This window comes from Mesocricetus auratus, unplaced genomic scaffold (genome assembly GCF_017639785.1).
Source record: "Mesocricetus auratus isolate SY011 unplaced genomic scaffold, BCM_Maur_2.0 Super-Scaffold_100044, whole genome shotgun sequence".
In the NCBI taxonomy this organism is placed as follows: Eukaryota; Metazoa; Chordata; class Mammalia; order Rodentia; family Cricetidae; genus Mesocricetus; species Mesocricetus auratus.
Window position 1 is genome coordinate 1,208,956 of NW_024429221.1, and position 23,743 is coordinate 1,232,698.

A 23,743-nucleotide genomic window follows, 5' to 3' on the forward strand; every position below is an offset into this window, starting at 1 on the left:
AGCACGTAAGCCGCGCTCTGGTACCCACCCGCCGCTGCGAGCTCACGCGAGATTTCGGCCCGCACTAGTCGGCTGCGGAGAGCACGGGCGTTCTTTTCGGCGCGGCGGAGGACGGAGGCGGATGTTTCAGCGTTGGGCGCGCAGGTATGGCGGGACCGGCCGGTGGGGCCTCGGAGGCCGCGGCCCAGGGCTCTTTGCGCGGCTGTCCGCGCGGAGGCGGCTCTGTTGCCGGATGGGGCGCAGCGGGCGGGGCTCGGGGGCTTCGCGGGGCGCCCGGTCCGGGCCAGGAAGGCTTTTTAATTTTGATTTTATTTTTTTAGTGTCCTGTCGGGGCTGTGTGCTGCCTTCCTAAGTTGAAAACACGCAGGTAGGATTGACTTCCAGATGGGTTGCTGTAGTGTAGCTTGCAGTTACCCTTAGAATTTTCACACCGGTATATCGTTGGTGCAAACGGGCCAAGTATGTACGTTGCGGTTTTGATGGGTTAATGTGAAAAAACAATGGGGGGGGATGGAGAAATGGCTCAGCGGCTAAGAGCAGTGGCTGCTCTTCCAGAGGACCTAGGTTCAGTTCCCAGCTACCACGTGGTGGTTCACAACCATTTCTGGTGTGGATGAAACTAAAGAACTCTTACATAAAGTAAACAAGTGCTTTAAAAAAACAGTTAATAACTCAGCACACGGGAGGCAGAGGCAAGCGGATATCTAGAGTTCGAGGCCAGCCTGGTCGACAAAGCTACACAGAAAAACCAGAAAAAAAGTTCATGTAGTGGGTATTTCTCAATCCAAAGTCTGTTATCTTGAAGGTTATGATTAGGGATTTGTGTAGCCATGGATAGCGTTTTTATTCCTTTTCTTTGGGTGTTTTTGCCTGCACGTCTGCACCACATGTGCCCACAGAAGAGGACATCGAATCCCCTAGGACTGGTTAGTCCCCCAGTCTCTCTGTGGTGTGTGTGGGACAACAGCCCCGGCATCAGCTTTGTAGATCAGAACGGCCTGGAACGAAGACCCAGCCAGGGTTAAAGGCTCGCACCACCACTTGGCCTGGTGCAGTCCCTTCACAGCTGCCGTGTGGGTGCTGGGAGCTTAATCTGTCTACCTAAGGGCAGCCAGTACTCCTCAGCCTCACCCTGGGGGTTGTACAGTTGGGGTTACAGGCCCATTGGCCGTTTGAGCCACTAATTTTTTTTAGCCACTCTCTGTGTGCCTCAGCTTCCCTAACTGATGTTCTGTTCAGCCTTCCTAGGGTGTGCATCAGAATGTGTGATGCTGTATCACTGCTGGCTGGTGGGAAAGCCACACTTCTCAGTACGTGCCATAAATGTAGTGTCCAGGAAGCTAGAAACAGGGACTACCCAATGGGAGTGCTGGGAGCTGAATTCTGGAAGGTTACTTAAACTGCTGTGCTCTCACTTGGAGGTTTTTGTTCCTTGAGACAGAGTTTCTTTATAGTTTTGGAGTCTAGACCAGGCTGGCCTTGAGCTGGGATACCCCTGCCTCTGCCTCCCAAGTGCTGGGATTCAAGGCGTGTGCCACCATTGCCCGGCTTACTTGGAGGTTTCTAAAGATGATCTAAAATGGGCTATCCTTAGATGGATTTTACCTAAAGTTAGAAAACTTACAGGATATTGAGCCATGAGCAGAGCCAAGGTATGCCTTCCATCATCCCTGGTACCCATTGAAAAAGGTGGGGTTGTTTTTGTTTTTTTGAGACGGTGATTCTCTGTGTAACCCTGGCTATCCTGGAGCTCAGAAGCTGGCCTGCCTCTGCCTCTTGAGTGCTGGAAGTGGAGGTGTACACCGCCACCACCGACAGGGCTTGATAAGGTGTTTGCAGTGTCCCTTTAGAACTTAATCACAGTAGACTTGTCATGTTTGAGTGCACAGATAGTCAGGACTGCAGAACTCCAGATTACAGGCAAAATGTGCAAAGATCAGGCAGTAAAAGGAAAGCAAGTAAGTTAGTTTGGAACACGGATCCAGGTATAGTAACAAATACATAACTTGTACAAGTTAGGGAGCAGGAACCCAAACTGCAGGGATTCTGTAACAGGGCCTTATGATCTTAGTAGGTCCTAAGACCTTAGCACAACTGACCCCATGATGGAAGTGTCATTAAGGCTGTAAAACTCAGCACATAGACAGTGCCACCTGCCAAAACTAAAACAAAGACCTAATCCATCCAAGTCCATAGCTCTAAGACAGTCTCTAACTGTACTAACCTTGCATTTTATCTTCTGTTGTTCTGCTTGGTTAACTGTTATGTTAACTGGAGTATGTCAAACCACGACAGGATTTTTGTGCTTAAAAGCTCACCCTGACAAAGGCTCAGGGCTACACTGGGATCCTGAGCACCCAGTTGGTTGCTGGCAGACTAATAAAGTCTCCTATTGGCTTTAACCTATGTCTGAGCACTCTTCTCTGGTGAATGCCCCACAACAGTTCTGCTCTTAAGTTCTTTTCTTTTTTCAAGACAGTTTCCTGCAACGCACTCTGTAGACCAGACTAGCCTTGACTCATTGGGAGCCGCCTGCCTCGGCCTCCCAAGTGGTGGGATTAACGGCGTTCACCATCCATCAGGCCTGGATGCTCATTAAGTTGTGTTTTGTTTTGGTCTTTCGAGACAGGGTTTCTCTGTGTAGTTTTGTAGACCAGGCTGGCCTTGAACTCACTGAGAATCTCCTGCCTCTGCTTCCAGAGTGTTAGGATAAAGCGAGGCGAGTCTTGGCAAGTTCCATGGCGGGCAGGACCCAGTGAGGCTGAGAGACTAACACGCCAGGCGGACAGAGCTTAAATGAGACGTTTTATTGGAAAGGGAGGAAAGAGAAAGGAGGTAAAGAGACGAGAGAGAGGAAAGAGAGGAGAGAGAGAGAACAGAAGAGGGAGAAAGGGAAAGTCCTGTCTGCCCCAGGGGAACAAGGGAAAGACTGCGTGTAAGTGGGCAGGGGTCTGTCTTTTAAAGGGGTCCTTTGCATCTGTGTGCAGACTATACAAACATGGAACCCTGGGCTGACCAGGACACTGCCTGGGTGGATTCTGCCAGGTGACAAGGGCAGGCCAGTGTAACGCCTGAATCCTTACCCCAAGTGCTGGGATTAAGGGTGTGAGCCACCACCGCCTGGCTGCTCATTAAATTCTTACGCATCCGCAGTGCACAGCATAAAGACGCTAAAACTTGTACTAATAGCCGGGCGGTGGTGGTGCACGCCTTTAATCCCAGCACTGGGGAGGCAGAGGCAGGCGGATCTCTGTGAGTTCGAGGCCAGGCTGGACCGACAGCCTCCAAGACAATACAGGGAAACCCTGTCTCGTAAAACCAAAAAAAAAAAAAAAAAAAAAAACTTGTACTAATAATTCCAATTTTTCCTTGCTTATGGGGAAATCATATTTCCAGTCAGAGTCTTGCCATGTAGTCTGGGCTGGCCTGGCCATCCTCCTCCCTTAGACGCTCCAGTTCTGCGATTTGCCATGGTGCTCCGCTATTTGTCTCTTGTTTTGAACAGGACCCTGCATTTTGAGTTTGCACAGGTCCTTTGGTAACACATGGGCCCCGAATGTGACAGTCCTGTCCTGGAGATTACAGCGATTGCACTGACTGCTCCCAAGTACAGAGAGACCTTACTTTTTTTTTTTCCTGAGACAGGATTTCTCTGTGGCTTTGGAGGCTGTCCTGGAACTAGCTCTTGTAGACCAGGCTGGTCTCGAACTCACAGAGATCCGCCTGCCTCTGCCTCCCTAGTGCTGGGATTAAAGGCGTGCGCCACCAACGCCCAGCCAAGACTTTACTTTTTTTTTTCTTTTTCTTTTTGGTTCTTCGAGACAGGGTTTCTTTGTATTGTTTTGGAGGCTGTCCTGGAACTCACTTTGTAGACCAGGCTGGCCTCGAACTCACAGAGATCCGCCTGCCTCTGCCTCCCGAGTGCTGGGATTAAAGGCGTGCACCACCAACGCCCGGCTTGACACTTGACTTTTAAGGCGTGTCCAATCATAAAATGATAATAACCTCAGGGCAAGCTGCTCTGCGGGCTTGCTAGTCATTCAATGCAGAGGTGCAGCGTGGAAAATAACCCAAAGTAGCTCACTACTGAAAAGAAAGTACTGTAGGGATAAAAACCAACCCCAACTAAACTGCCTTACACTGTTCAGTGAGCTCAGGATCTGAAGGACGCAGCCCAGGCCTGCTGGAAGCCAACTCCTGGAGGGTGGGGTGCCCAGAGCGCCTGGCACCCTTCCTCCGAGCGGGAACTCGGCGCGCTGTGGGCTCGGCCCCCACAGCGCACGGACGCTCACCTGACCCGCAGTGTCTTCACGCTTGCAGGAATGCCTTCTTTTCAAACTCACTACACAAGTTCGAGGCCCTGCTCCCCTCGGCCAGCTCGAAGCCTAGGGACCAGCTGGGTACCGCCCCTCCCGGAAGCCCCGCCCACTCCATAGTCCACCCACAAGCCCCGCCTAGCACGTAAGCCGCGCTCTGGTACCCACCCGCCGCTGCGAGCTCACGCGAGATTTCGGCCCGCACTAGTCGGCTGCGGAGAGCACGGGCGTTCTTTTCGGCGCGGCGGAGGACGGAGGCGGATGTTTCAGCGTTGGGCGCGCAGGTATGGCGGGACCGGCCGGTGGGGCCTCGGAGGCCGCGGCCCAGGGCTCTTTGCGCGGCTGTCCGCGCGGAGGCGGCTCTGTTGCCGGATGGGGCGCAGCGGGCGGGGCTCGGGGGCTTCGCGGGGCGCCCGGTCCGGGCCAGGAAGGCTTTTTAATTTTGATTTTATTTTTTTAGTGTCCTGTCGGGGCTGTGTGCTGCCTTCCTAAGTTGAAAACACGCAGGTAGGATTGACTTCCAGATGGGTTGCTGTAGTGTAGCTTGCAGTTACCCTTAGAATTTTCACACCGGTATATCGTTGGTGCAAACGGGCCAAGTATGTACGTTGCGGTTTTGATGGGTTAATGTGAAAAAACAATGGGGGGGGATGGAGAAATGGCTCAGCGGCTAAGAGCAGTGGCTGCTCTTCCAGAGGACCTAGGTTCAGTTCCCAGCTACCACGTGGTGGTTCACAACCATTTCTGGTGTGGATGAAACTAAAGAACTCTTACATAAAGTAAACAAGTGCTTTAAAAAAACAGTTAATAACTCAGCACACGGGAGGCAGAGGCAAGCGGATATCTAGAGTTCGAGGCCAGCCTGGTCGACAAAGCTACACAGAAAAACCAGAAAAAAAGTTCATGTAGTGGGTATTTCTCAATCCAAAGTCTGTTATCTTGAAGGTTATGATTAGGGATTTGTGTAGCCATGGATAGCGTTTTTATTCCTTTTCTTTGGGTGTTTTTGCCTGCACGTCTGCACCACATGTGCCCACAGAAGAGGACATCGAATCCCCTAGGACTGGTTAGTCCCCCAGTCTCTCTGTGTGTGTGTGGGACAACAGCCCCGGCATCAGCTTTGTAGATCAGAACGGCCTGGAACGAAGACCCAGCCAGGGTTAAAGGCTCGCACCACCACTTGGCCTGGTGCAGTCCCTTCACAGCTGCCGTGTGGGTGCTGGGAGCTTAATCTGTCTACCTAAGGGCAGCCAGTACTCCTCAGCCTCACCCTGGGGGTTGTACAGTTGGGGTTACAGGCCCATTGGCCGTTTGAGCCACTAATTTTTTTTAGCCACTCTCTGTGTGCCTCAGCTTCCCTAACTGATGTTCTGTTCAGCCTTCCTAGGGTGTGCATCAGAATGTGTGATGCTGTATCACTGCTGGCTGGTGGGAAAGCCACACTTCTCAGTACGTGCCATAAATGTAGTGTCCAGGAAGCTAGAAACAGGGACTACCCAATGGGAGTGCTGGGAGCTGAATTCTGGAAGGTTACTTAAACTGCTGTGCTCTCACTTGGAGGTTTTTGTTCCTTGAGACAGAGTTTCTTTATAGTTTTGGAGTCTAGACCAGGCTGGCCTTGAGCTGGGATACCCCTGCCTCTGCCTCCCAAGTGCTGGGATTCAAGGCGTGTGCCACCATTGCCCGGCTTACTTGGAGGTTTCTAAAGATGATCTAAAATGGGCTATCCTTAGATGGATTTTACCTAAAGTTACATGGTGCGTATGCATGTTGGACCTTTCTTTAGAATGCTAGGCTGCGTGAGGGTGCATGACACTGAAATTGTAATTGCAGAGTGATGGCTCAATCAGAAGTGACTTCTGTTGACTGCACGACACCAGAGAGAGCCTCGGACATTGGTAATCAGAGGTAAGGCAACTTTGAGTAAACTCCCTAGATGGAGTCTCCAGGTTCAGGCTCTTTTGAGGCAGTCTCAGTACTGGGCCAGGCTTACCACACCCTTCTAAAATGTAGGGTATGATTTTGGGGGACGTGGCTTTGGAAGAATTGTACATTTGAATTTTTAACATTTTCTCAGAGTGCTTTGCCTACAGTCAGTATCGTGTGTTCAGAAGAGGTTGCTGGAGGGCCATGAGACCATGGTGCCTGAGAGTACAGCCTTGCTACTTGTGAGTGGGGGTTGTTTCTAGAGACGACTCAGTGATGATGCGATTTATTTTTTTATTTTTTTAGCGATGACTCATCTGATAGCTTATTTAAAACACAGGCCGTTCTTTCACCTACACAAAAGCGAAGAAAGCCTACAACAAAACATGTCTTTGCACCTGCAAGTGTTGAAACGGACTCAAGTGACTCCTCCATAGAACCAAGGCCATTGACATTGAAGGCTATTTTTGAAAGGTTTAAGAAAAAGAAACGGAAAAAGAGGAAATATAAGCCAAAATTAAGACCAAAGGAAAGACCACCTGGAATAAGAAATGCTAGAAACCCTAGAAGGTCACAAATAGGTGTGAAGCAAATTAAAAACAAAGGAGCTGTGTTTCCATTCTTAGAATCGGAAAGTGGAAGAACACCCTTACCGTGGAAGAAAATATTAACATACGAGGTGAGTCATTCTCATGCAGGTAAACACTAGGCTAAGTGGAATGGTTATTGCCCTCCCTTTTCCCCCTGGTTTTTCCAGTTTCTTTGGGTTTAGGCATTATTCACCATATTTGAGGTCCACCTGGAACACAATTGGTTACTTTTACAATAATGTTTGCTATGTAAAGTCTGCTCCAGTCTTCAGTTGCAGTGTTTGAACTGTGCACTGACAATTTTTTAGTGTGTATACAAAAAAGAGAGTCATGGTCTGTCCAAGTCTGTATAAGCAAAAAGTACCCTCACGTTACTGTCTCTAACCTACTGTCAAGTATACCACATGAAACTTTCTATTTAGTAGCACAAGTCAAACCTGTCATTTCAAAGTAAGCAGGTATCTTTTTTTCTCCGAGACGGTTTCTCTGGATTGATTTGGAGGCTGGCCTGGAACTCAAAAAGATATGTCTGCCTCTGCCTCCTGAGTATAAAGGTTTAAAGGGGTGTGCCACCAATGCCTGGCCAGGTATCATTTCTTTTTTTTTTTTTTTTTTTGGTTTTTCGAGACAGGGTTTCCCTGTGGCTTTGGAGGCTGTCCTGGAACTCACTTGGTAGACCAGGTTGGTCTCGAACTCACAGTGATCTGCCTGCCTCTGCCTTCCGAGTGCTGGGATTAAAGTGTGAGCCACCAACGCCCGGCCAGGTATCATTTCTTAAAGGCCCTTTTTAGAATGACCCAGAACAGCATGGAGAAAACATGAAAGATGCTGCTTGCTACCTGGTCACGTGCGTTTTTAGCCCAGTTGCTCTTGACCGACAATCTAGGCTAGGCAATAGTAGCAGTCCCGTTAGTTGATAACCTTCTCTGGTGATTGAGCAATACTACAATGAGTTAAAGCTGACAAGGACTGGAGAGATACACATGTTAACATCTTCCAGAGTGCCCAGGTTCAATGCATAGTATCTTACATGGTCACGCATAGCCATCTGTAACCCCAGTGATGTTGTCTCCTGGTCTTTGAGGTCACCTGGCATTCAGTAGTACATTGATATAAAATAAGCTATCAAAACACCCATATATGAAATCAGATAAAACCCAAGTACCCTGATGAATTGTTTATTGTCAAGAGTACTTTGTTTGGAATTTGTTGTCAGGATTAATGTCATTCTCTTCATGTGTGTGCATGTGCAGACCTATCAGCTTGCCAATTCAGGTTGTCTTTCTAGTCAGCTTGTTAGGTGGGTACTGTTTTTGGCTTCCAAATCTGGAATAACAGAACCACCATGTACACCGCATTTACATGGTTTCTGTGCTTCAAAATCTGCTCCATATGATATAGCAAGCCATTGTCCAGCCAGCCCCTTGTAGAATTTCAAACATTGTATTATAATTAATATTTGATGCGCTATGATTTAAGAATTGTCTTTTCTAACTTGCAGCAAGCTGTTGCAAGAGGATTTTTCCACCACATTGAAAAACTCAAGTATGAGCACCACCTTAAAGAATGCTTGAAACAAATGCATGCCGGGGAAGATTTAGAAAAGGAAGACTTTGAGAGCCGGAGACACAAGTACATGGATGACGATGGTCCTCTTTCTCCTATTGAAGAGCCATTGTAAGTTGGATCTGGGGAGTAATTTGTTCCTGGGTTTGTGTATGTTTTTTAAAAGCCACTTTAAATATATTACTCCACATTTAACTATTTTTGAGACAGTGTTTCACAAGTATGTGGCTTTGACTGGGCTTGAACTCGATGTTGTACCAATCTTTATCTCCCAAATGCAAGGATTAAAGACAATGTGCCACCTTGCTGGACTAACCATCCATTGATGGTTAGTGCCTAAATAGTATAGCATGCAGCATATTCAGGATTGTTTAAAATTAGGTGTATGTGCAAGACATGAATTTGGAGAGATGCTGGCAGGATATCAATTCTTCATTGTCAGTGTCAGAAAATAAGCTAAGATTCATACATGATATAATGTTACTTAAATGTTACAGAACAGAAGATGAGGCAACAAACCCTGAGTCTGAATGTGACGTCAAATTGGTTGTAAGTGTCTGATTTTTATTTATGGAATTAGCAGTTGTATAGAGTGGGTCCTATTAAAATTCCATTTAAATTTAATGTAGGAACATAAGAATGTAAATACTCTGAAACCTTTTATACTGAACTTTTTTCTTTTGCTGCTCTTGTGTTTAAATCAAAGCCCATGACCTTGTTTGTCTATACATTAAAGTTTATGACAAGGCACCCTACTGCTGATCTATAGCCTCACCTTTGAATATTTGTAGGATGTGTGTTCTTGCATGCAGATATGGGTATATATATGTGTGTGTGAAGTCTGTCATTTCCCTATTTTACCAGAGATTATGTCAATGAACCCTGAAACTGCCGACCAGTGAATTAACCTGTGAGCACTGTTTGCTTTTACTGCTATAGGTTTATATATGGCTCCATTCTTATGACTTTAAAATTCTAGTATTGATGCATATAGGTTCCCTACAGGTATGTCTATGCCATATGCATGCTTGATATCTGAAGAGGGTATACTTGCGGGTGATGGAAATGAATCTTATCCTCTATAAGGAAGAGAAGCCAGTTATCTTAAGCACTGAGCTATTTACCTCCCATTAAGATATTTTTAATGAATATTTAATTGTTCTGATGTGATGTGGAGGCTGTCAAATGAGAAAATCCTGTAGGTGTTAATTTGAACTTAGAGGAATAGATGTAGCACTCAATCACCTGTCAGTGATGAGCATGGTTCCTAACAGTGATTTTTGTTACAGGAAGACACTTGCTTCATAATAAACTCAGAATTTTCTAAGAGAAATTTAGAACAAGGGACGAGTAAGAAAGACTCTGTACTCTCTAAAAAAGCTAAGGCCAAAGACACTGCACAGAGAAAGCATGAAAGAGCCTGGAAAGGGGATGTACATGTGAACATCAAAAAAGGTAAAGAACATTCAGAAAAAGCGACTTAATAGGAAGACATGCTACAGTTAACTTTTGCATGCCAACTAGATGAAGAAACAAAACCTGAATCACCCCAGGAAAGAAGCTACAAATTACTAGGGAAAGCTAATACTTAGTAATGTCTTTATAAAGAATTATATGTGCGTGACTGTTTTGCTTACATACATGTTTATGGTACACTGCATCCTGGTACCCAGCGTCAGATGGTATTAGGGCACTTGGCATTGGGGTTGGATGATTATTAATCATCTTGTGAGTGGTGGGAGCCAATCACAATCCTCTAAGAGTGCTCTTACATCTGAGCTTCCTCTTCACCCCCCTTCTCCCAAACAATGCTATAGCCCGTGTGCCAGCTTCTGGGTGGGTACACATGTAACTCTCAAGGGAAGCAACGGCATGTCTTCCCCTAGGGTGCTGAGGATATTGGCATTGTTCATAGTAGCTGGTTTTTGTGTCCGCTATCTATGGCCACATTTGGTAGCACTTGCGAATGTTTTTGTTCAGCTGATGGACAAAGGCACATTGGACAGGTGCAAAAGTAAATCCTCTTTTGCAACCCAGAACTCATTGTCAGTATGAGTTTTGATACATAGAAGAAGGAATATAAGACAGCATAAAGGAATTATGGGATTCATGAGCTTTGTTCTATAATTTAAAGGTGTAGGTAGTAAAAAACTAAATTCTTTTTTTTAAAGGCTTGTGTTGATTATGAAGCCAGAATTGAAGATATTTTTACATTGGTGTTTGTTTCTATGTAAGTAGCATGTTCATTTTTATCTTCATTGAGTGCCAATTTTTTGTGCAGTTTTAGAGACCTAAATCCTAGAGCATTTTCAAGCATGCATGAGTAGTACTATTATAGCACTAGAGCAAAAATTGTAACAATCTCATGTAATTAAAAAGTCAATGCTCTAATTAATAATCAGACTGTATGCATCTAGCCTCTTAATGAAAATTTGCTTTGTTTTACTTAGTAGACTATATGTACTGTTGCTTAGAACAGCTTGGTAAGGAATCTTACCATGTGATAACGAGTATTCCTGTAAGATTCTAACCCTGAGCTTCACTTAAGATAGGCAAGGGTTCTGAGATAACATTTCGACTTGTAGATGTTCATATGGATGATTGCTTTTTGAGGTCTATCCCGATGGGGCTTCCGTAGTAGCCACACATCGTTGGAAACGCCTCATATAGTAATTTGTGTTTTGCCCGACTCACAGGACTGCTCATAGGCCTGTGGAAAGGAGGAACTACTACAAGACATCTAGCAAAATTATAAAACACTAATGTCGGGGTTTTTCTGTTTTACACCTCAGGCACTGGCATATGCTTCATAAACATTAGCCTTGTGAGTGTTAGGTAAGTTTGGCAGTGTATCTTGGGTAAATTAAATATGGTTACAGTTCAGATGATGAATTAAAATTGTTCAACTGCTGTATGATACAGACATGAACTAAAACTTAACTCTGATAGAACTGGCACAGCTCTTGAGGCTAGTTTTTATGATTGGAAGTCCTGTTATCCTTTTCTTAAGTCCTGTGTACCATTTATTCTCTAGGAATGACTGAGTAGAACCCTTCAAACATATGGGTAAGTGAAGCAATGCCTGATCAAAGTGCTGGGAAATGCTCAATCAATGGGAATATCCCACTCCTGTTATCCTAGGAGTTGGAGATCCCCTGGGAAATGGGAAATAATTGTCCCAGAGCAGTGCAGTTCAGAACCCTAGCAGCCAGGTAGGTGTGGTAGCCAAATCTGGGAACTCTGGCTTCAGTGAGAACCCCCCCCCCCCAGTAAAGGGTGTTAGATATCCAGGGAGGGAACCAAACAAGTGGGTATATGTGTTTGCCCAAAGAAAAGAAAAATCAGACAAATTAACAGTTTGATTTGGGCAATTTTCCAGTGGGGGTAGGAATGAATCTTCTGCATAAACAGAACAGCCCAAAGCCCATCCAGCACCCTTTACCATGTGGAAGGTTAGTTATTTCGAAAAGACTGATTAGAACCGAATCAATAATTAGCTTCTTCATTAGGATCACCAGTCTAGGGTTTTAGGAATTGGCACTGCATGGTATCTGCACTCAGCAGTTCTTCCTGTTGGTGTGTTCAAAAGACAGTGCAATAGAAATTCACTATCTGGCATCGTTGGTTGCTTTGCTTTGTGCATGTTAAACCTGGTATTTCTAATGATACAGTTATTGTTTTATACTGGATTTATTGTGGGTATGGTTCCCCTGTGGAAGTCAGCAACTTTGTCAGGTTGATTGATTGCAGTATTGGTTCTGGGGGAATGACTGGTTTATGTCAGCCTTCTGAATGAACTCCCTCCTTTTCTCAGGGTGTCAAGTGAGAGGCCAACCTTAATATGGTGAGGCAACTTTTGTGTGCTAATGGCTGCTTTTACTGGATGGATGGATCATGAGGTTCTTCTACAGCGCCTCATTTAACATAAGAATGGGCACTGCCAGTCAGTGTCCAGAACTGACTAATGTGGCGAAACTGACACACAGGTTATGCTTCCATCACAGTAGATACGTTACAGTGGTGACAATGAGACCTGTAACATTTGTCTGTTGTGCTGTTGACTGTAACATGTCTGCTATGCTGTTGAGTTTGAAGACATGTTAATTCATTTCATAATATTTCTATATTCTAGGTTCCTAAAGCAAAATGTTTGAAGAAGTCACCAGAAACCTTCTGGTAAGGTGTTAACTTTAAATGTGCAGCATTTAGGAGCATTTAGATAGTGAAATTTGCTGCCAGGGTAGAAAGACACTACTAATGACATGATGTTGTGATGATGGGCAAAATGTTCAACTGCTCTGAGTGGGCTGAGTGAAATTAGCCTTTCTGAACATCTACATTTGGTAGGTCTCTCCAGATTTCAAATAAGGATATAAATCCAAGGGTCATGGTTTCAGACAATATTTATTGCAAAGAACAATTAAAGAAGACCAGAATTTAGCGCTTTTCATTTGGGGAGGTGGATTTTACTTGATTTACTTGGAGCAGTGGCTCAGAGATTAAGAACACAGGCTGCCCTTCGGATCAGTATGTCCTGACTGAGTTCAATTCCCAGCAACCACATAGTGGCTTACTACCATCTGTAATGAGATCTGGTGCAGGCATACAGGAAGGCAGAGTGCTGTATACATAGTAAATGAACAGAATCTTTACCACATAAACTTAAAACACATTTTTCAACAGGTAGAAGACTTTGAATTTGTCTTTAATCCAAGGAGAGAGAAAACAAAGGCAAGTCATCTATTTTTTGGTTTTTCAAGACAGGGTTCTGTGTAGCTTAGTATGGCAGGCATCATTTCAGGGTTACTTTTATAATGGTCATTACCAAGGCTTTGAGAAAATTCAGTTTCTCATTTGCTGTGGACATGACCATAAAAAAATTCCCATTAGGTTTTGTATGTGCTACTTGTCTAGCTGTTAACCTGTTGGGGACATTCTGTTGCCCATCTTCTTGTTAGCTAGTGATTGTTTCTAACTTATATGGCTCAGTCACTCACTCTTCCCATATTGTCATGCAGGCCTGAACCAGACAGCATCTTTGGGAAAGGTATGTATGTTTACAACAGAGACAGTGAAGGTCATTTCAAAGAGGGCTTGTTGGGCTGTGAAACCAAAAGCTCTTAACGCTGTGACCAAAGATAGATGCTCTCCACAGAACAAAACAGGCACTTGATAGTGCTGTGTTTTTCTGAGAAGATACATGCATTTCCCTGAGTTCACAAATTTTAAGACTTATTCTCAACTCTCTTCAGAAATCTTGAACCCATGTGACCTGGATGAAGAACAACAAACCCCTTTAAATAAAAATTTATTGCTTATAATAAATAATTCTGTCTAGTTTTATACATTAAAGTAAAAGAAAACGCTTTACACAGCTTTTATAGGAAGTCAGCATGTATTTTTGGCTCGGAGTTTCTCTAGTGTTTTCTGCAGAAGGAATGAGAATTAGATTTAGCCGGTTTCTTTGAAATAGTGCCACTGAGGGTAAAAAACTGGTTCTTGCTCACCTTATGAAATTCTTTTGCTCTTGCTTTATTTTGGGCACAGAGTTCTTGCTTTGCTTTTTCTTCTCTTTGCTGTTTTACCTCAGATAACTGCCTATATAATCTGTAAGAAATGTTTGTAGAATTTAATGTGGGCACTAAGAGCCAAACCCTAAAAGCAAATTAATAACATATACCTTAGTGCTCTTTGGTGCATGAGGGCTTGTGTGGTCTTTCTGTCTTCAGGGAGAGATACTCTAACTTTATTCACACCCTTCAGGCGGCTCAGGGACGAACCTGTTTGAGGGGGTTGACTTTTATTTCGCATCTCTCTCTGCCTTTGGTAGGATCTCTCCATAAATGACTTTTTCTGTGTGGCTGTAAATTTAAAGGTCTTTATTATAATAACCTCATCTCACTTAAACATCATGGGCTGATATGGAACTGGACTTACCTGAAGGTGCCACTTGGGGTTGGTGTGTACAGGGCTCTTCTGATGCAGCTCCATAGCCAGAGGTTTCTGGTAAGGGAGGTAGAGATGCACCTGCCTAATTTTAAGAAAGTCACTTTATTCACTGTATGCAAGACTTCCACTCGTATTTTCTCCTTTCTGGCTACCTAGGTACTTAATGTACCAAGAAGCTGGCTTTCCTGTCAGATTCTGTGGTTGAGCACATTGAAAATCAACTAGTTTCAATGGCTTAGGCAACACAAAATCCACTGTGCTTGACTATCAACATTATGTCTCTCAATTAGTGATTTACCTGGAAACAGCCCTGTGCTTCACTATCTCTCTCTTCAAGAGTTAGGTTTGCTAGGTCTGTTTCAGTGGTGCTGATATCACTGGTACTTAGTAGAGTGAGATCTGGTTCTTCCATTATACCATAGCCAGATTCTGTTTCCTGTGTAATGATTAAAAGTCTAGATTAGATTAAGCTTCTTTCCCTCTAGACAGTTGGACAAGGAAGACTTGGTAAGTTACTTTGTGTCACCAAGCTTTCCTGGCTGTCTCAATCTGGCTTTGAACAAGCTAAACTTTTTGCTGCCCATCTCTGCCTTCCCAATCACCAGCCATAGTATGCATGTGAAAACTACAGCCAACAGTACAAAGTAGGTGTTTGGAGTAAATCAGCAAAACATACCCACACTTACCCAGACTGGAATAGAGCTCTGAAATGAAAATGACTTAGAATTCTTGATGTGCTGTGCTTGTGCTAGCTGAGACAGTTTTCTTGGGTCCTGAACAGACTTTTCATTTTCAGTACTTATTGAATGAGACCCCTTAGAGTCAGTTTCTTCTACATGTGGATTAAGAACTTCACTTTCATTTCCGGCAAGTCTGTGGCTTGGTAACACTGTAACCGCTTTTCTTGACAGCTCTTCAAAGCCCAGCATTTCTTTTCTGCTTCCTAATTGTTTGCCTGAGCACTCACTAGAGGTAGAACCACATGGAGTGCTGTGCTGCAGGTGTAGCTGATCAAATACAGCATCATCAGATGAACTGTAGGCTGGACTCAAGCTCTCTGCTGAAGACTGAAAATGAACACTTCTTTTCTTATTCTGTAGTACTTCAGTCTGCTCAGAAGAGCTGTGGGTTTCCATATTCTGGGAAGTACCTCTTGCTTCAATGCTATAAATACTTGGCAAATCAACATGTTGGCTTTCCTGTGATGAGAGTTCTGGTAGAAGCTGTTGGAAAGATCCTGCATCAACAAAATTTTCACAACGTCACCATAAACACTGGATACTTGATAACAGCATGTACATGTACACATGACAAAGTCTAGAAACAGGGAGTACAGGTGGTTGGGTTCTAGTATTTGACAGAAATTAACTCCAAAGAAATAAAGCCTTGGATCTCTAAAACCAGTTATACTTACCCTCAGCAGCAAAGCTCTGAGCTGCAGCATGAGCAGGGTTACCAATAGGTTGCAAGCTTGCCCTCAGTTCTGTGAAACAAGCTGTACTTGTAGATCTCTGCTGAGAACAGTTAGACATGCTGAAATACTGATTCTGTGTTAATGGTCAAACCATCCTTAACTGCAACTTTACCATTGTGATGGCCTAAGAAACTTCCACCCTCCTTAGTAGCCATTACTTCTGAAAGAAACTAGCGACCAGAATGGTGTCACTCATTTTGGTCACTACTTTTAAAAGCCCCCTACTCCCTGCAGTGCGGCACACTTTGCTAACAGTAGTAATAAATTAATCTACTTATAATCTGGATTGCGTGTTGCCGTTTCCCAGTAAGTTTCTAAGCCCTCTAAGGTCACTTACAATCTTTGTTCCTGACAAATAGTTATCAGAAATGTCAGTTAAGAACATTCCTCAAAGCTGTCCTTTGACCTGGACATTTATGCCATAAAAGCATATGTATACACATGCATACAATAAACCACCTACAGGATAACAAAGTTTCAGGCTTTTGGTTTGTGGAGACAGTTTCTCTGTGGCTTTGGAATTAGCTCTTGTAGACCAGTCTGGTCTCAAAATCAGATCGACTGGCCTCTGCCTCCCGGGTACTGGGATTGAAGGTGTGTGCCACCACTGCCTGGCAGGGAAGACATTTTTTAAATTCTGTGGAATCCTTTACCTTTTAAACACGTTAAACAGACATGGTTTTACCTAAGTAAGAAAGAAGGAAACCAAAACACTAAAACAGGATTCTCAGGACCTTATGGAATCATATACAAGCTAGGGCTATCCCTGTAGCAGGCTGGCCTCCATCCCCTCATCCTCTGTCCAAGTTCTGGGATTACAAGTGTGTATGACCTCACCTGATTGTTTCCAGATCAGAACAACTTAGAAATGTAGATATATACATTTATATTTAAAAATTTAATAAGCTACATTTACTGCACTAATATTTAGAACAGTAAAATCTATGAAAACATACAGAGGTAGCGTAGGCGGATCTGAGTTTGAGACCAGCCTGATCTACAAGAGCTAGTTCCAGGTCAGCCTTCAACTCCAAAGCAATAGAGGAACCCTGTCTCAGGAAAAGTGTGACTAATATGTCTACATTAACACTTATAAAACAGTTTCTTATATACATAAAGAGTTTTAGGCATCCCCATCCCCTATTGCTTTCATTACCCCTCCTCCCTTCTGCCCACTCTCGGGTCTTTTGTGTACATGTATGTGTGAGCCCTGAGTTAAGGTTGCTTGCATAAACACAGGTGGGCATCTGAAGAAGTGACCTCGTTTTCTATAATTCCAATAGGCTGCCAACTTTTCTACAAAAGAAAAGACTTAGGCTGGGCATGGTGTTGTGCAGCTATAATCCCAGCACATGGACAGGAGGGTCAGGCTGTCTTAGCAACATACTAGGTTTCAGCTTGGCCTACAAAAAGCAAAATAAATCACCTGCCAATCATTATTCACTGCCACAAAATTTTAATTTACCTCGTAAAAGTCTCTGTTGTCTTGTGAAATCCCAGAGGAGGACCATAAGTCAAAATCCAGATATGGTTCTAAGGGTCTAAAGAGTTGACGATGCAAGTGTGGAAATACGTGTTCCAATTCTGGAAAGTCCACAGCTGGAACTTTGAGGGGGAAAATGATGTTTTAAGAGCCTGAAAAAGGAGTCCTGAGAACATGCTCGTTAGAGTGTTTAAACATTTCTAATACAGCAGGTTACTTCCATTTGTTGTCCATGCTCACCAGATACATTCAAAGTAAGTTCAATCACGATTATCCCCTAGTTGTAAGAGAAGGAATCTTCTAGGGACCAGAACTAAACATAAGCCTCCATTGTAATACGACCTTAAAGGCTTTTATGGTTCATTAGGAATGAATGGCAGGCCACATAAGACCACATGGAAAAGCTTAACTGTAAGCTTTGAGCTCTTATTTGCGCTCTTATTTTGCTCATTTCATGATGAATGATTTACAATGAGAAAGGTTCACTGTCCTGTTACTGGGGTGCACGGACAGTATGTGCACATCTCATTTATTTCAGTTTATTTTATGGAAGAAAGGTCTTATTGCCAGGAAAGGATCTAAACATCACTCAAATCTCTGCCTTAGTTGTGGGGAAGTGCCCTCATTAATCTTTTCTTTATAGGCTCTTCAAGCCGTTTTCTCTTTTAATATAAAAAATTATTTCAGCCGGGCGTTGGTGGCGCACGCCTTTAATCCCAGCACTCGGGAGGCAGAGGCAGGTGGATCTCTGTGAGTTCGAGGCCAGCCTGGTCTACAAAGTGAGTTCCAGGACAGCCTCCAAAAGCCTCGGAGAAACCCTGTCTCGAAAATCAAAGAAAAAAAAAATATTTCATTTGTGTTGTATGTACATGTACATGCCATGGTGCGCCTGCCATAGTGCTGGTATGTAGATCAGTGATAACTTCTAGAAGTCAGTTCTCTCCTTCCACCAAGGGGCTCTGGGGACTGAACTCATGTATAGTCATAGGTTGTGAGAGTAAGACTGTTAATACCAAGCACTTCTATTTTTCAGTTAGAGTGAAAAGCTAGAAAAACATTCTCTTAGAATAATTTTTACCCTGCAAGTCTCTTTTTCCAGGTATCAAAGTTGCTTCATTTATATCCTTGTCTATGACCTGCTGAGCACGTGTGTGACTGGATGCCCTTTCTTCCTCTGTGGACAACAGAAAGTCATCAGCACCTAAGGAGTGCAGCTGTTGATAAGTAACAGGGGTTGAAGGACGTGCACAACTGAAAGGAGAAGTCTCTTCTTGTTCCTGATGCTCCATTTGTTCCGAAAATGACTCTAAAATCAAGTTTAGTGAAAGCAACATTTGTAATGTATTAATTTAATTTCTGGGTACTTCGTCACAAACACAGTATGTTATAGCAGTATATATTGCTGACACTGGTGCAACTAAGAAATCTGCTCAGAGAGATTGCCACTAAGTGGGAAAATGCCAAAGTGCATGAATGACTTTGTCACTTTTAGAACATCAACACCTGATGTTTTCCTTTGTAGGCTTGAGACAGCTTCTCTCCCAAACACACCACCTGGACACAACACGAAAAAGCAATGCTTTGGCTGGGTGGTGGCGGCGCACACCTTTAATTGAAACACTTGGGAGGCAGAGGCTGGTGGATCTCTCTGAGTTCAAGGCCAGCCTGGTCTGCAGAGTGAACTCCAGAACAGCCAGGACTGTTACACAGAGAAACACTGTCTGGAAAAACAACCCCCCCCCCACCCCAAAGAAAAAGCAATGCTTCCTTCATTCCTACATTGCAGATGAGCCTGTGCTGTTCTTCAGTGTGCTCAAAAAGTACCTGGGTCTGTAAGGCTCAAATCTGTGAGTTCATAACTTAAGAAGCTTCCAGTAGAAACAGTTACTGAAGATAACGGCTCCTGAGAAATGTCTTGTGTTTCAGCCTAAAATTTCAAAGGTAAACATTCATGATGTATCATGGCATATCTAGAAAAACCATAAACCATCAACATTTCTGTCAATTCTGAGCTCAGGTCAAGTGTAGAAACCTTCATAGACAAAGTTCAGTACTAAAGCCTTTTCATCATTGCTCAGAAATGGTCACACACACACACACACCCCTTCTCTCATCATTCACTCCCTCCTCCCTCATCCCCCACATCTCTCACCATACACAGATCCTAATTGTTTTAAGCTATTTTGTAGTTTTGCTTCTCAGAACTAGAGAGATCATGCACCAAACAGACTGAGAAGTCTTCTGATGCTCAGATTTGGCTATTTTTCATCATTGATCCACCTTAGTAGATCTCAGAGAACAAACTTAAAGATTCTAACAAACTAAATATGAAACCCAATGCAGTATACAAAGTAGCATCACTGACCTTATCATCTGGCTTCACAACTGGACCCAGAGATGCACACGCTTCTTCTGAGACAGCATGACTCAATATTGCATGATCCTCAACATCAGATTCCTCAACGTTAACTAAAATGTGGATTGGAGGGTTCAAAATAGGGATAGGGTAAATGATGACAAAGTAAAACTTTAGCACAAGAGGGTCTCATTCCCTGCATTTCTATACCTTATTTTTATATTTTGCTTCTTAAAAATCACCCTTACCTGAGATCAAAGGAAAAAAAATACCATTTTACTTATCTATAATACTCCTGAGGTATTTATTACTTTTACCCTCTATAATACTCACTAGGGCAATATTCATTATTTTTAAAAAATATAGTTGGACTGGAGAGATGGTTCAATGGTTAAGAACACTGGCTGCTCTTTCAGAGCTCCTAAGTCCAATTTCCAGCAACCACATGCCACATGGTGGCTCACAATCATCTATAATGAGATATGGCACCCCTTCTGGTATGCAGGCATATATGCAGGCAAAACACTGTATACATAATAATAAATCTTAAACAACAACAAAAAAACTTTATAAAACCTTGCTCAATTATTGGGAATGTTCTAGAAATTATATATTCTAAGGGAAAAAAATGTAGTCACTGCTAGTCCAGGGGTAAGACTCTCCTAGAAAGAAAACTACTTACAGATAAGGTTACAACTAATAAAATGGTTTTGGAGATGTGTTTTTTTAGGTCAGCAAGCACTATTACAGTTTTGTATCTATAAATGTAAAAGCAAGAAAATTAACTTTGGTTGCCACTGGGTGGTGGAATTGACTGACTTAAAATTCTTCATCATGTGTACAGGTATCATGCAGCATTTTCTTGGAATGTCACAGTTTTCAGAAGATAGCATTTCTTAGCACTGTATTCACAATGTGGCCTGCAAAGCCACCAACTCATTATAGCTCATATAATCCTAATAGGACTCAGTTAATGAGACAGTTTTACAATAAAAAGACTTTCTAGCACTTGGGAGACAGAGGCAGAGGATCTCTGTGAGTCCTAGAACACCCTGGTCACACACATCCCAGCCTTACCCTCATGACCGTTAATGACTGCCTAAATTAAGAGAGCATGGGTATACCACAATGATCTGATTACCGACAGTCACCAAAGCTACTTACCACTAAGACACAGAACCTAACAACCACCCTTTGTCCACATGTCCTGTGTGCAACACTTTAACTTACCTGCTTCATAATAGTCATTGCTTCTGCTGTTCTGGGCAGGTGGCTGGTGACAAGCAAATAGGTCATGTGCCAGTGGACTCCCCAGAAAACTTTGTTCTCTGCTCACTGAGACTCTTAAGGGGTCTCGGTCTTGATAAAAGTCTGATTTACCTGGGCAAAAAACAAAACAAAACAAAAAACAACCCGACTAAGTTCCAGTCGTTAAAACTAAAATGGCCATTTATCTTTAGATACATTTATTTTACATGTTTGAGTGTTTTGACTGTGTGTGAGTATGTATGTATGTATGGAAGGGCACTGGATTCCTTGGAGCTGGAGTTAACATGGTTATGTGCTGGGAACTGGAAGAGCTGTAAGTACCTAACTCTGAACCACCTCTCTACTTCACAGATAACTTTTATCATCTAAAATGGCTATTCAGATAATAGTTTTTACAAATCTGAACTCTTAAAGGCTCCATTTATATAGCAAGAAAATAAATGCTGGTTGTTTAGTGAGGTCTTTAAATTCTTTTACTCCCACCCAGACAATAGCCAGATTGGGTTGATATGAAAAACTTTCCTATTGAGAGTCTTTGATGAAAATGCCCTTTTCCATGAAATCCTACAGTAAAAAAAAAAAAAAAAAAAAAAAAATTGGACCAACTGAAAATACAGAACCAAAGCAAAAAAAATTTTTTTTTGGTTTTCTGAGACAGAAATCTCTGTGGCTTTGGAGGCTGTCCTGACTAGCTCTTGTAGACCAGGCTGGTCTTGAACTCACAGAGATCTGCCTGTCTCTGCTTCCTGAGTGCTGGGATTAAAGACATGCACCACCATTGTCTGGCCAAAAACTAACTTTTAAAGTAACTCCTATTTTGTATTTATGAAACAAAAGTAGGATGTTACCAAGGTGGTGTGTAGGAGGAACCAGAGAATAGGACTTTTCTGTTAACTACAATTAGATAATCAAAATAAAAATTTAGAAACAAACAGTGGAATAAAAAAAAAGAATACAAAAGAGAATAGAAAAATCAATATAGATAAGTGTTTTCAACTTAATTATCAACCTGTGTCCCCTCTAACTGCCCTACCCATATGAAATTTCAGCCAAGCTTTACTTTGTAAATTAAAAAAACACTGATGGCTTTTCACTTTTCCCTCATGACAACCCTCACCTCCCCGTACCTCCCAAACAGGCTTTCTCTGTAGTCCTGGCTGTCCTGGTCTCGTCTACATATTGAGCTCCAGGCCAGCCAGACTACAAAGTGACCACGACCCTGTTTAGAAACAAAACAAAGAAACTCCATCAAGATGCAGAAGAGTAGCGAGAATAGGAAGCAGAAGGAGAAAGAGAACTGAGTCCCATCTTTGAAACATGTCTAGATGGCAGACACGAAAGGAAGCACTGTCAGACTGTGCGACAGCAAGACTTTATCACAGCACTGCCCTTTGCCATGGGCGAGGAGCTGGTTAGTGCACAGCAAGACTTTATCACAGCACTGCCCTTTGCCATGGGTGAGGAGCTGGTTAGTGCACACTGCCTTCCCCCTTGAGACCACAAAGCTAGTTATTCTAGGGTAAAAGGGCAGTGAAAGAACACCCTGACCAACTCAGGAACTGAAACCCAACCAATCCCCGAGCACAAAAGCCAGCCAAGCCCAGAGTACTACAACCAATCAATGCCTGAGCACAAAATCCAACCAATCTCTTAGCTTTGCCCCAAGGTCAGGAATTGATATCCTACCAATCCCCACCCTCAAAATCTTCATCTTGGAAAGAAAGCTAAGAAACCCTATAAAGCCCTGTACCTGTTCAGTTTAGGACTGTCCTTTTCCACCTTGGCAGAGGCAGCCACTCTCCTGGATTCCTCCCTCCCAATAAATCTCTTGAGTGAAGCCTGTTGTAATGACTTTCTTTTGCAGGAGCAGAACACAACTGTAATGGCCCTGGCTGGAGTGAAACATAACTGCTACATCCCTGCGGGGAAACCCCCTTAGCAGAGCAGAGCTGTAACTGAAGCCCCTTGAGCCACTCAAGTGACAGGCCTTTCCCCTGAGGACCTCCAACTGCCAGCTTCCACCCACAGAAAACTAACTGCCCTAAATGCTGGACCCTGCCCCCACCCTGCAGAGTGAAAAAGCCCAATCTCTGGATGTGAAATCCCAATCAACCCTGAAAAGTTCTACCCGCTTCCCAAGAAACTCTCTATAAGCCCTGTACCCTGTTCAGTTTGCTGCTGCTTCTCACCCGAGCAGACGCAGCTACCGTCGTGTTCTCCCCCTGCCAATAAATCTCTTGTGTGAGGTCTGTTGTGCTGTGTGTGTGGTATTCCCTGGTTCCCGGTTCCTGGCTGCTAGGATACCTTTCCATCTGAGCTGTAATGCTTATAACTCTTACCAGAGCAGAGCAGAGCAGGAACACGGCAGAATTGTAACACTTTGACTGGGGAAACTTTCCCTTGCTAGAGCAGAACTGTTACATTCCGGAAAGTTGAGCAGAGCTGCACCATTTCTCTGCAGCAGAGTTGTAACAACCTTGTTGGGAAAACCCTCCCCTGCTGGAGCAGGCTGTTACACTTGCACTGGGGAAATCTTTCCTAGAGAAAAGATTGCAACCCTTTTGTGGGGAAGCCACTCCCCATCAAAACAAAGCTAGAGCACTTTTGTTGGAATACCTTTCCTTTTAGAGCTGTATTTCTTGGCTTCCAACCACCAGGATACCTTTCCTTTCAGAGATGCAACACTTAGTGTGAGACAGAAAGAAGCTAGAGTGCTGTGTTTCTTTAAGTCAACAGTTTGAGTACTTCACTAAATTCTATTTTGGTATTATTACATTTATATGTGGTATGTGAGAGTTGGGGTGTGTGCATGTG

General features: G+C 43.5%; 2 protein-coding genes, 1 long non-coding RNA gene and 10 other non-coding genes across 33 annotated transcripts in view; 10 read left to right on the top strand and 3 right to left on the bottom strand.

The window, feature by feature from the left end:
* The first annotated feature begins 2 nt into the window (after positions 1 to 2).
* Taf1d (TATA-box binding protein associated factor, RNA polymerase I subunit D) lies at positions 3 to 13,134 on the top strand. 5 transcript variants are annotated; one of them, XM_040735233.1, is made up of 15 exons: positions 3 to 144; positions 321 to 367; positions 4,321 to 4,600; positions 4,777 to 4,823; positions 6,150 to 6,224; positions 6,549 to 6,921; positions 8,334 to 8,509; positions 8,896 to 8,947; positions 9,688 to 9,853; positions 10,570 to 10,628; positions 11,191 to 11,233; positions 11,433 to 11,464; positions 12,213 to 12,384; positions 12,531 to 12,574; positions 13,082 to 13,134. In XM_040735233.1, exons 5-10 carry the CDS (start codon positions 6,154 to 6,156, stop codon positions 10,578 to 10,580), a joined length of 849 nt encoding a protein of 282 aa, XP_040591167.1. In that variant the 5' UTR covers positions 3 to 144; positions 321 to 367; positions 4,321 to 4,600; positions 4,777 to 4,823; positions 6,150 to 6,153; the 3' UTR covers positions 10,581 to 10,628; positions 11,191 to 11,233; positions 11,433 to 11,464; positions 12,213 to 12,384; positions 12,531 to 12,574; positions 13,082 to 13,134. The 5 variants fall into 5 exon arrangements, with proteins under 5 accessions (XP_040591167.1, XP_040591166.1, XP_040591169.1 ...); XM_040735232.1 differs by having other exon boundaries at positions 12,213 to 12,242; XM_040735235.1 differs by lacking the exon at positions 12,213 to 12,384.
* Positions 10,354 to 10,480, top strand: LOC121135898. The gene has a single exon (XR_005873003.1). It is a non-coding gene; the product is annotated as a small nucleolar RNA SNORA40 (small nucleolar RNA).
* LOC121135895 lies at positions 11,006 to 11,140 on the top strand. The gene has a single exon (XR_005873000.1). It is a non-coding gene; the product is annotated as a small nucleolar RNA SNORA18 (small nucleolar RNA).
* LOC121135899 lies at positions 11,277 to 11,349 on the top strand. The gene has a single exon (XR_005873004.1). It is a non-coding gene; the product is annotated as a small nucleolar RNA SNORD5 (small nucleolar RNA).
* On the top strand, positions 11,935 to 12,071 carry LOC121135903. Its single transcript, XR_005873008.1, has one exon. It is a non-coding gene; the product is annotated as a small nucleolar RNA SNORA8 (small nucleolar RNA).
* On the top strand, positions 12,310 to 12,442 carry LOC121135893. The gene has a single exon (XR_005872998.1). It is a non-coding gene; the product is annotated as a small nucleolar RNA SNORA1 (small nucleolar RNA).
* LOC121135902 lies at positions 12,662 to 12,734 on the top strand. The gene has a single exon (XR_005873007.1). It is a non-coding gene; the product is annotated as a small nucleolar RNA Z40 (small nucleolar RNA).
* Positions 12,784 to 23,743, bottom strand: part of Cep295 (centrosomal protein 295) — a 40,631-nt gene continuing 29,671 nt past the window's right edge. For 7 of the 17 annotated variants that reach the window (XM_013123556.3, XM_021235236.2, XM_021235238.2 and 4 more), the window contains 11 exons: positions 20,891 to 21,040; positions 19,670 to 19,773; positions 19,129 to 19,231; positions 18,383 to 18,610; positions 17,287 to 17,426; positions 15,762 to 15,861; positions 15,034 to 15,584; positions 14,646 to 14,783; positions 14,336 to 14,429; positions 14,079 to 14,259; positions 12,784 to 14,005 (listed from right to left, as the gene is read on the bottom strand). In XM_013123556.3, the coding sequence (XP_012979010.1) occupies positions 13,816 to 14,005; positions 14,079 to 14,259; positions 14,336 to 14,429; positions 14,646 to 14,783; positions 15,034 to 15,584; positions 15,762 to 15,861; positions 17,287 to 17,426; positions 18,383 to 18,610; positions 19,129 to 19,231; positions 19,670 to 19,773; positions 20,891 to 21,040 (1,979 nt within the window). In that variant the 3' untranslated portion in view covers positions 12,784 to 13,815. Of the gene's footprint in view, positions 14,260 to 14,335; positions 14,430 to 14,645; positions 14,784 to 15,033; positions 15,585 to 15,761; positions 15,862 to 17,286; positions 17,427 to 18,382; positions 18,611 to 19,128; positions 19,232 to 19,669; positions 19,774 to 20,890; positions 21,041 to 23,743 lie in introns of all 17 variants that reach the window. The other 10 variants (XM_021235244.2, XM_021235237.2, XR_002385818.2 and 7 more) reach the window with 9 other exon arrangements.
* LOC121135894 lies at positions 13,214 to 13,335 on the top strand. The gene has a single exon (XR_005872999.1). It is a non-coding gene; the product is annotated as a small nucleolar RNA SNORA32 (small nucleolar RNA).
* LOC106022309 lies at positions 13,415 to 23,174 on the top strand. Its single transcript, XR_001197324.3, has 3 exons — positions 13,415 to 13,445; positions 18,404 to 19,245; positions 22,794 to 23,174. It is a non-coding gene; the product is annotated as an uncharacterized LOC106022309 (long non-coding RNA).
* Positions 13,474 to 13,602, top strand: LOC121135892. The gene has a single exon (XR_005872997.1). It is a non-coding gene; the product is annotated as a small nucleolar RNA SNORA25 (small nucleolar RNA).
* On the bottom strand, positions 19,313 to 19,380 carry LOC121135896. Its single transcript, XR_005873001.1, has one exon. It is a non-coding gene; the product is annotated as a small nucleolar RNA U2-30 (small nucleolar RNA).
* Positions 19,501 to 19,581, bottom strand: LOC121135897. The gene has a single exon (XR_005873002.1). It is a non-coding gene; the product is annotated as a small nucleolar RNA U2-19 (small nucleolar RNA).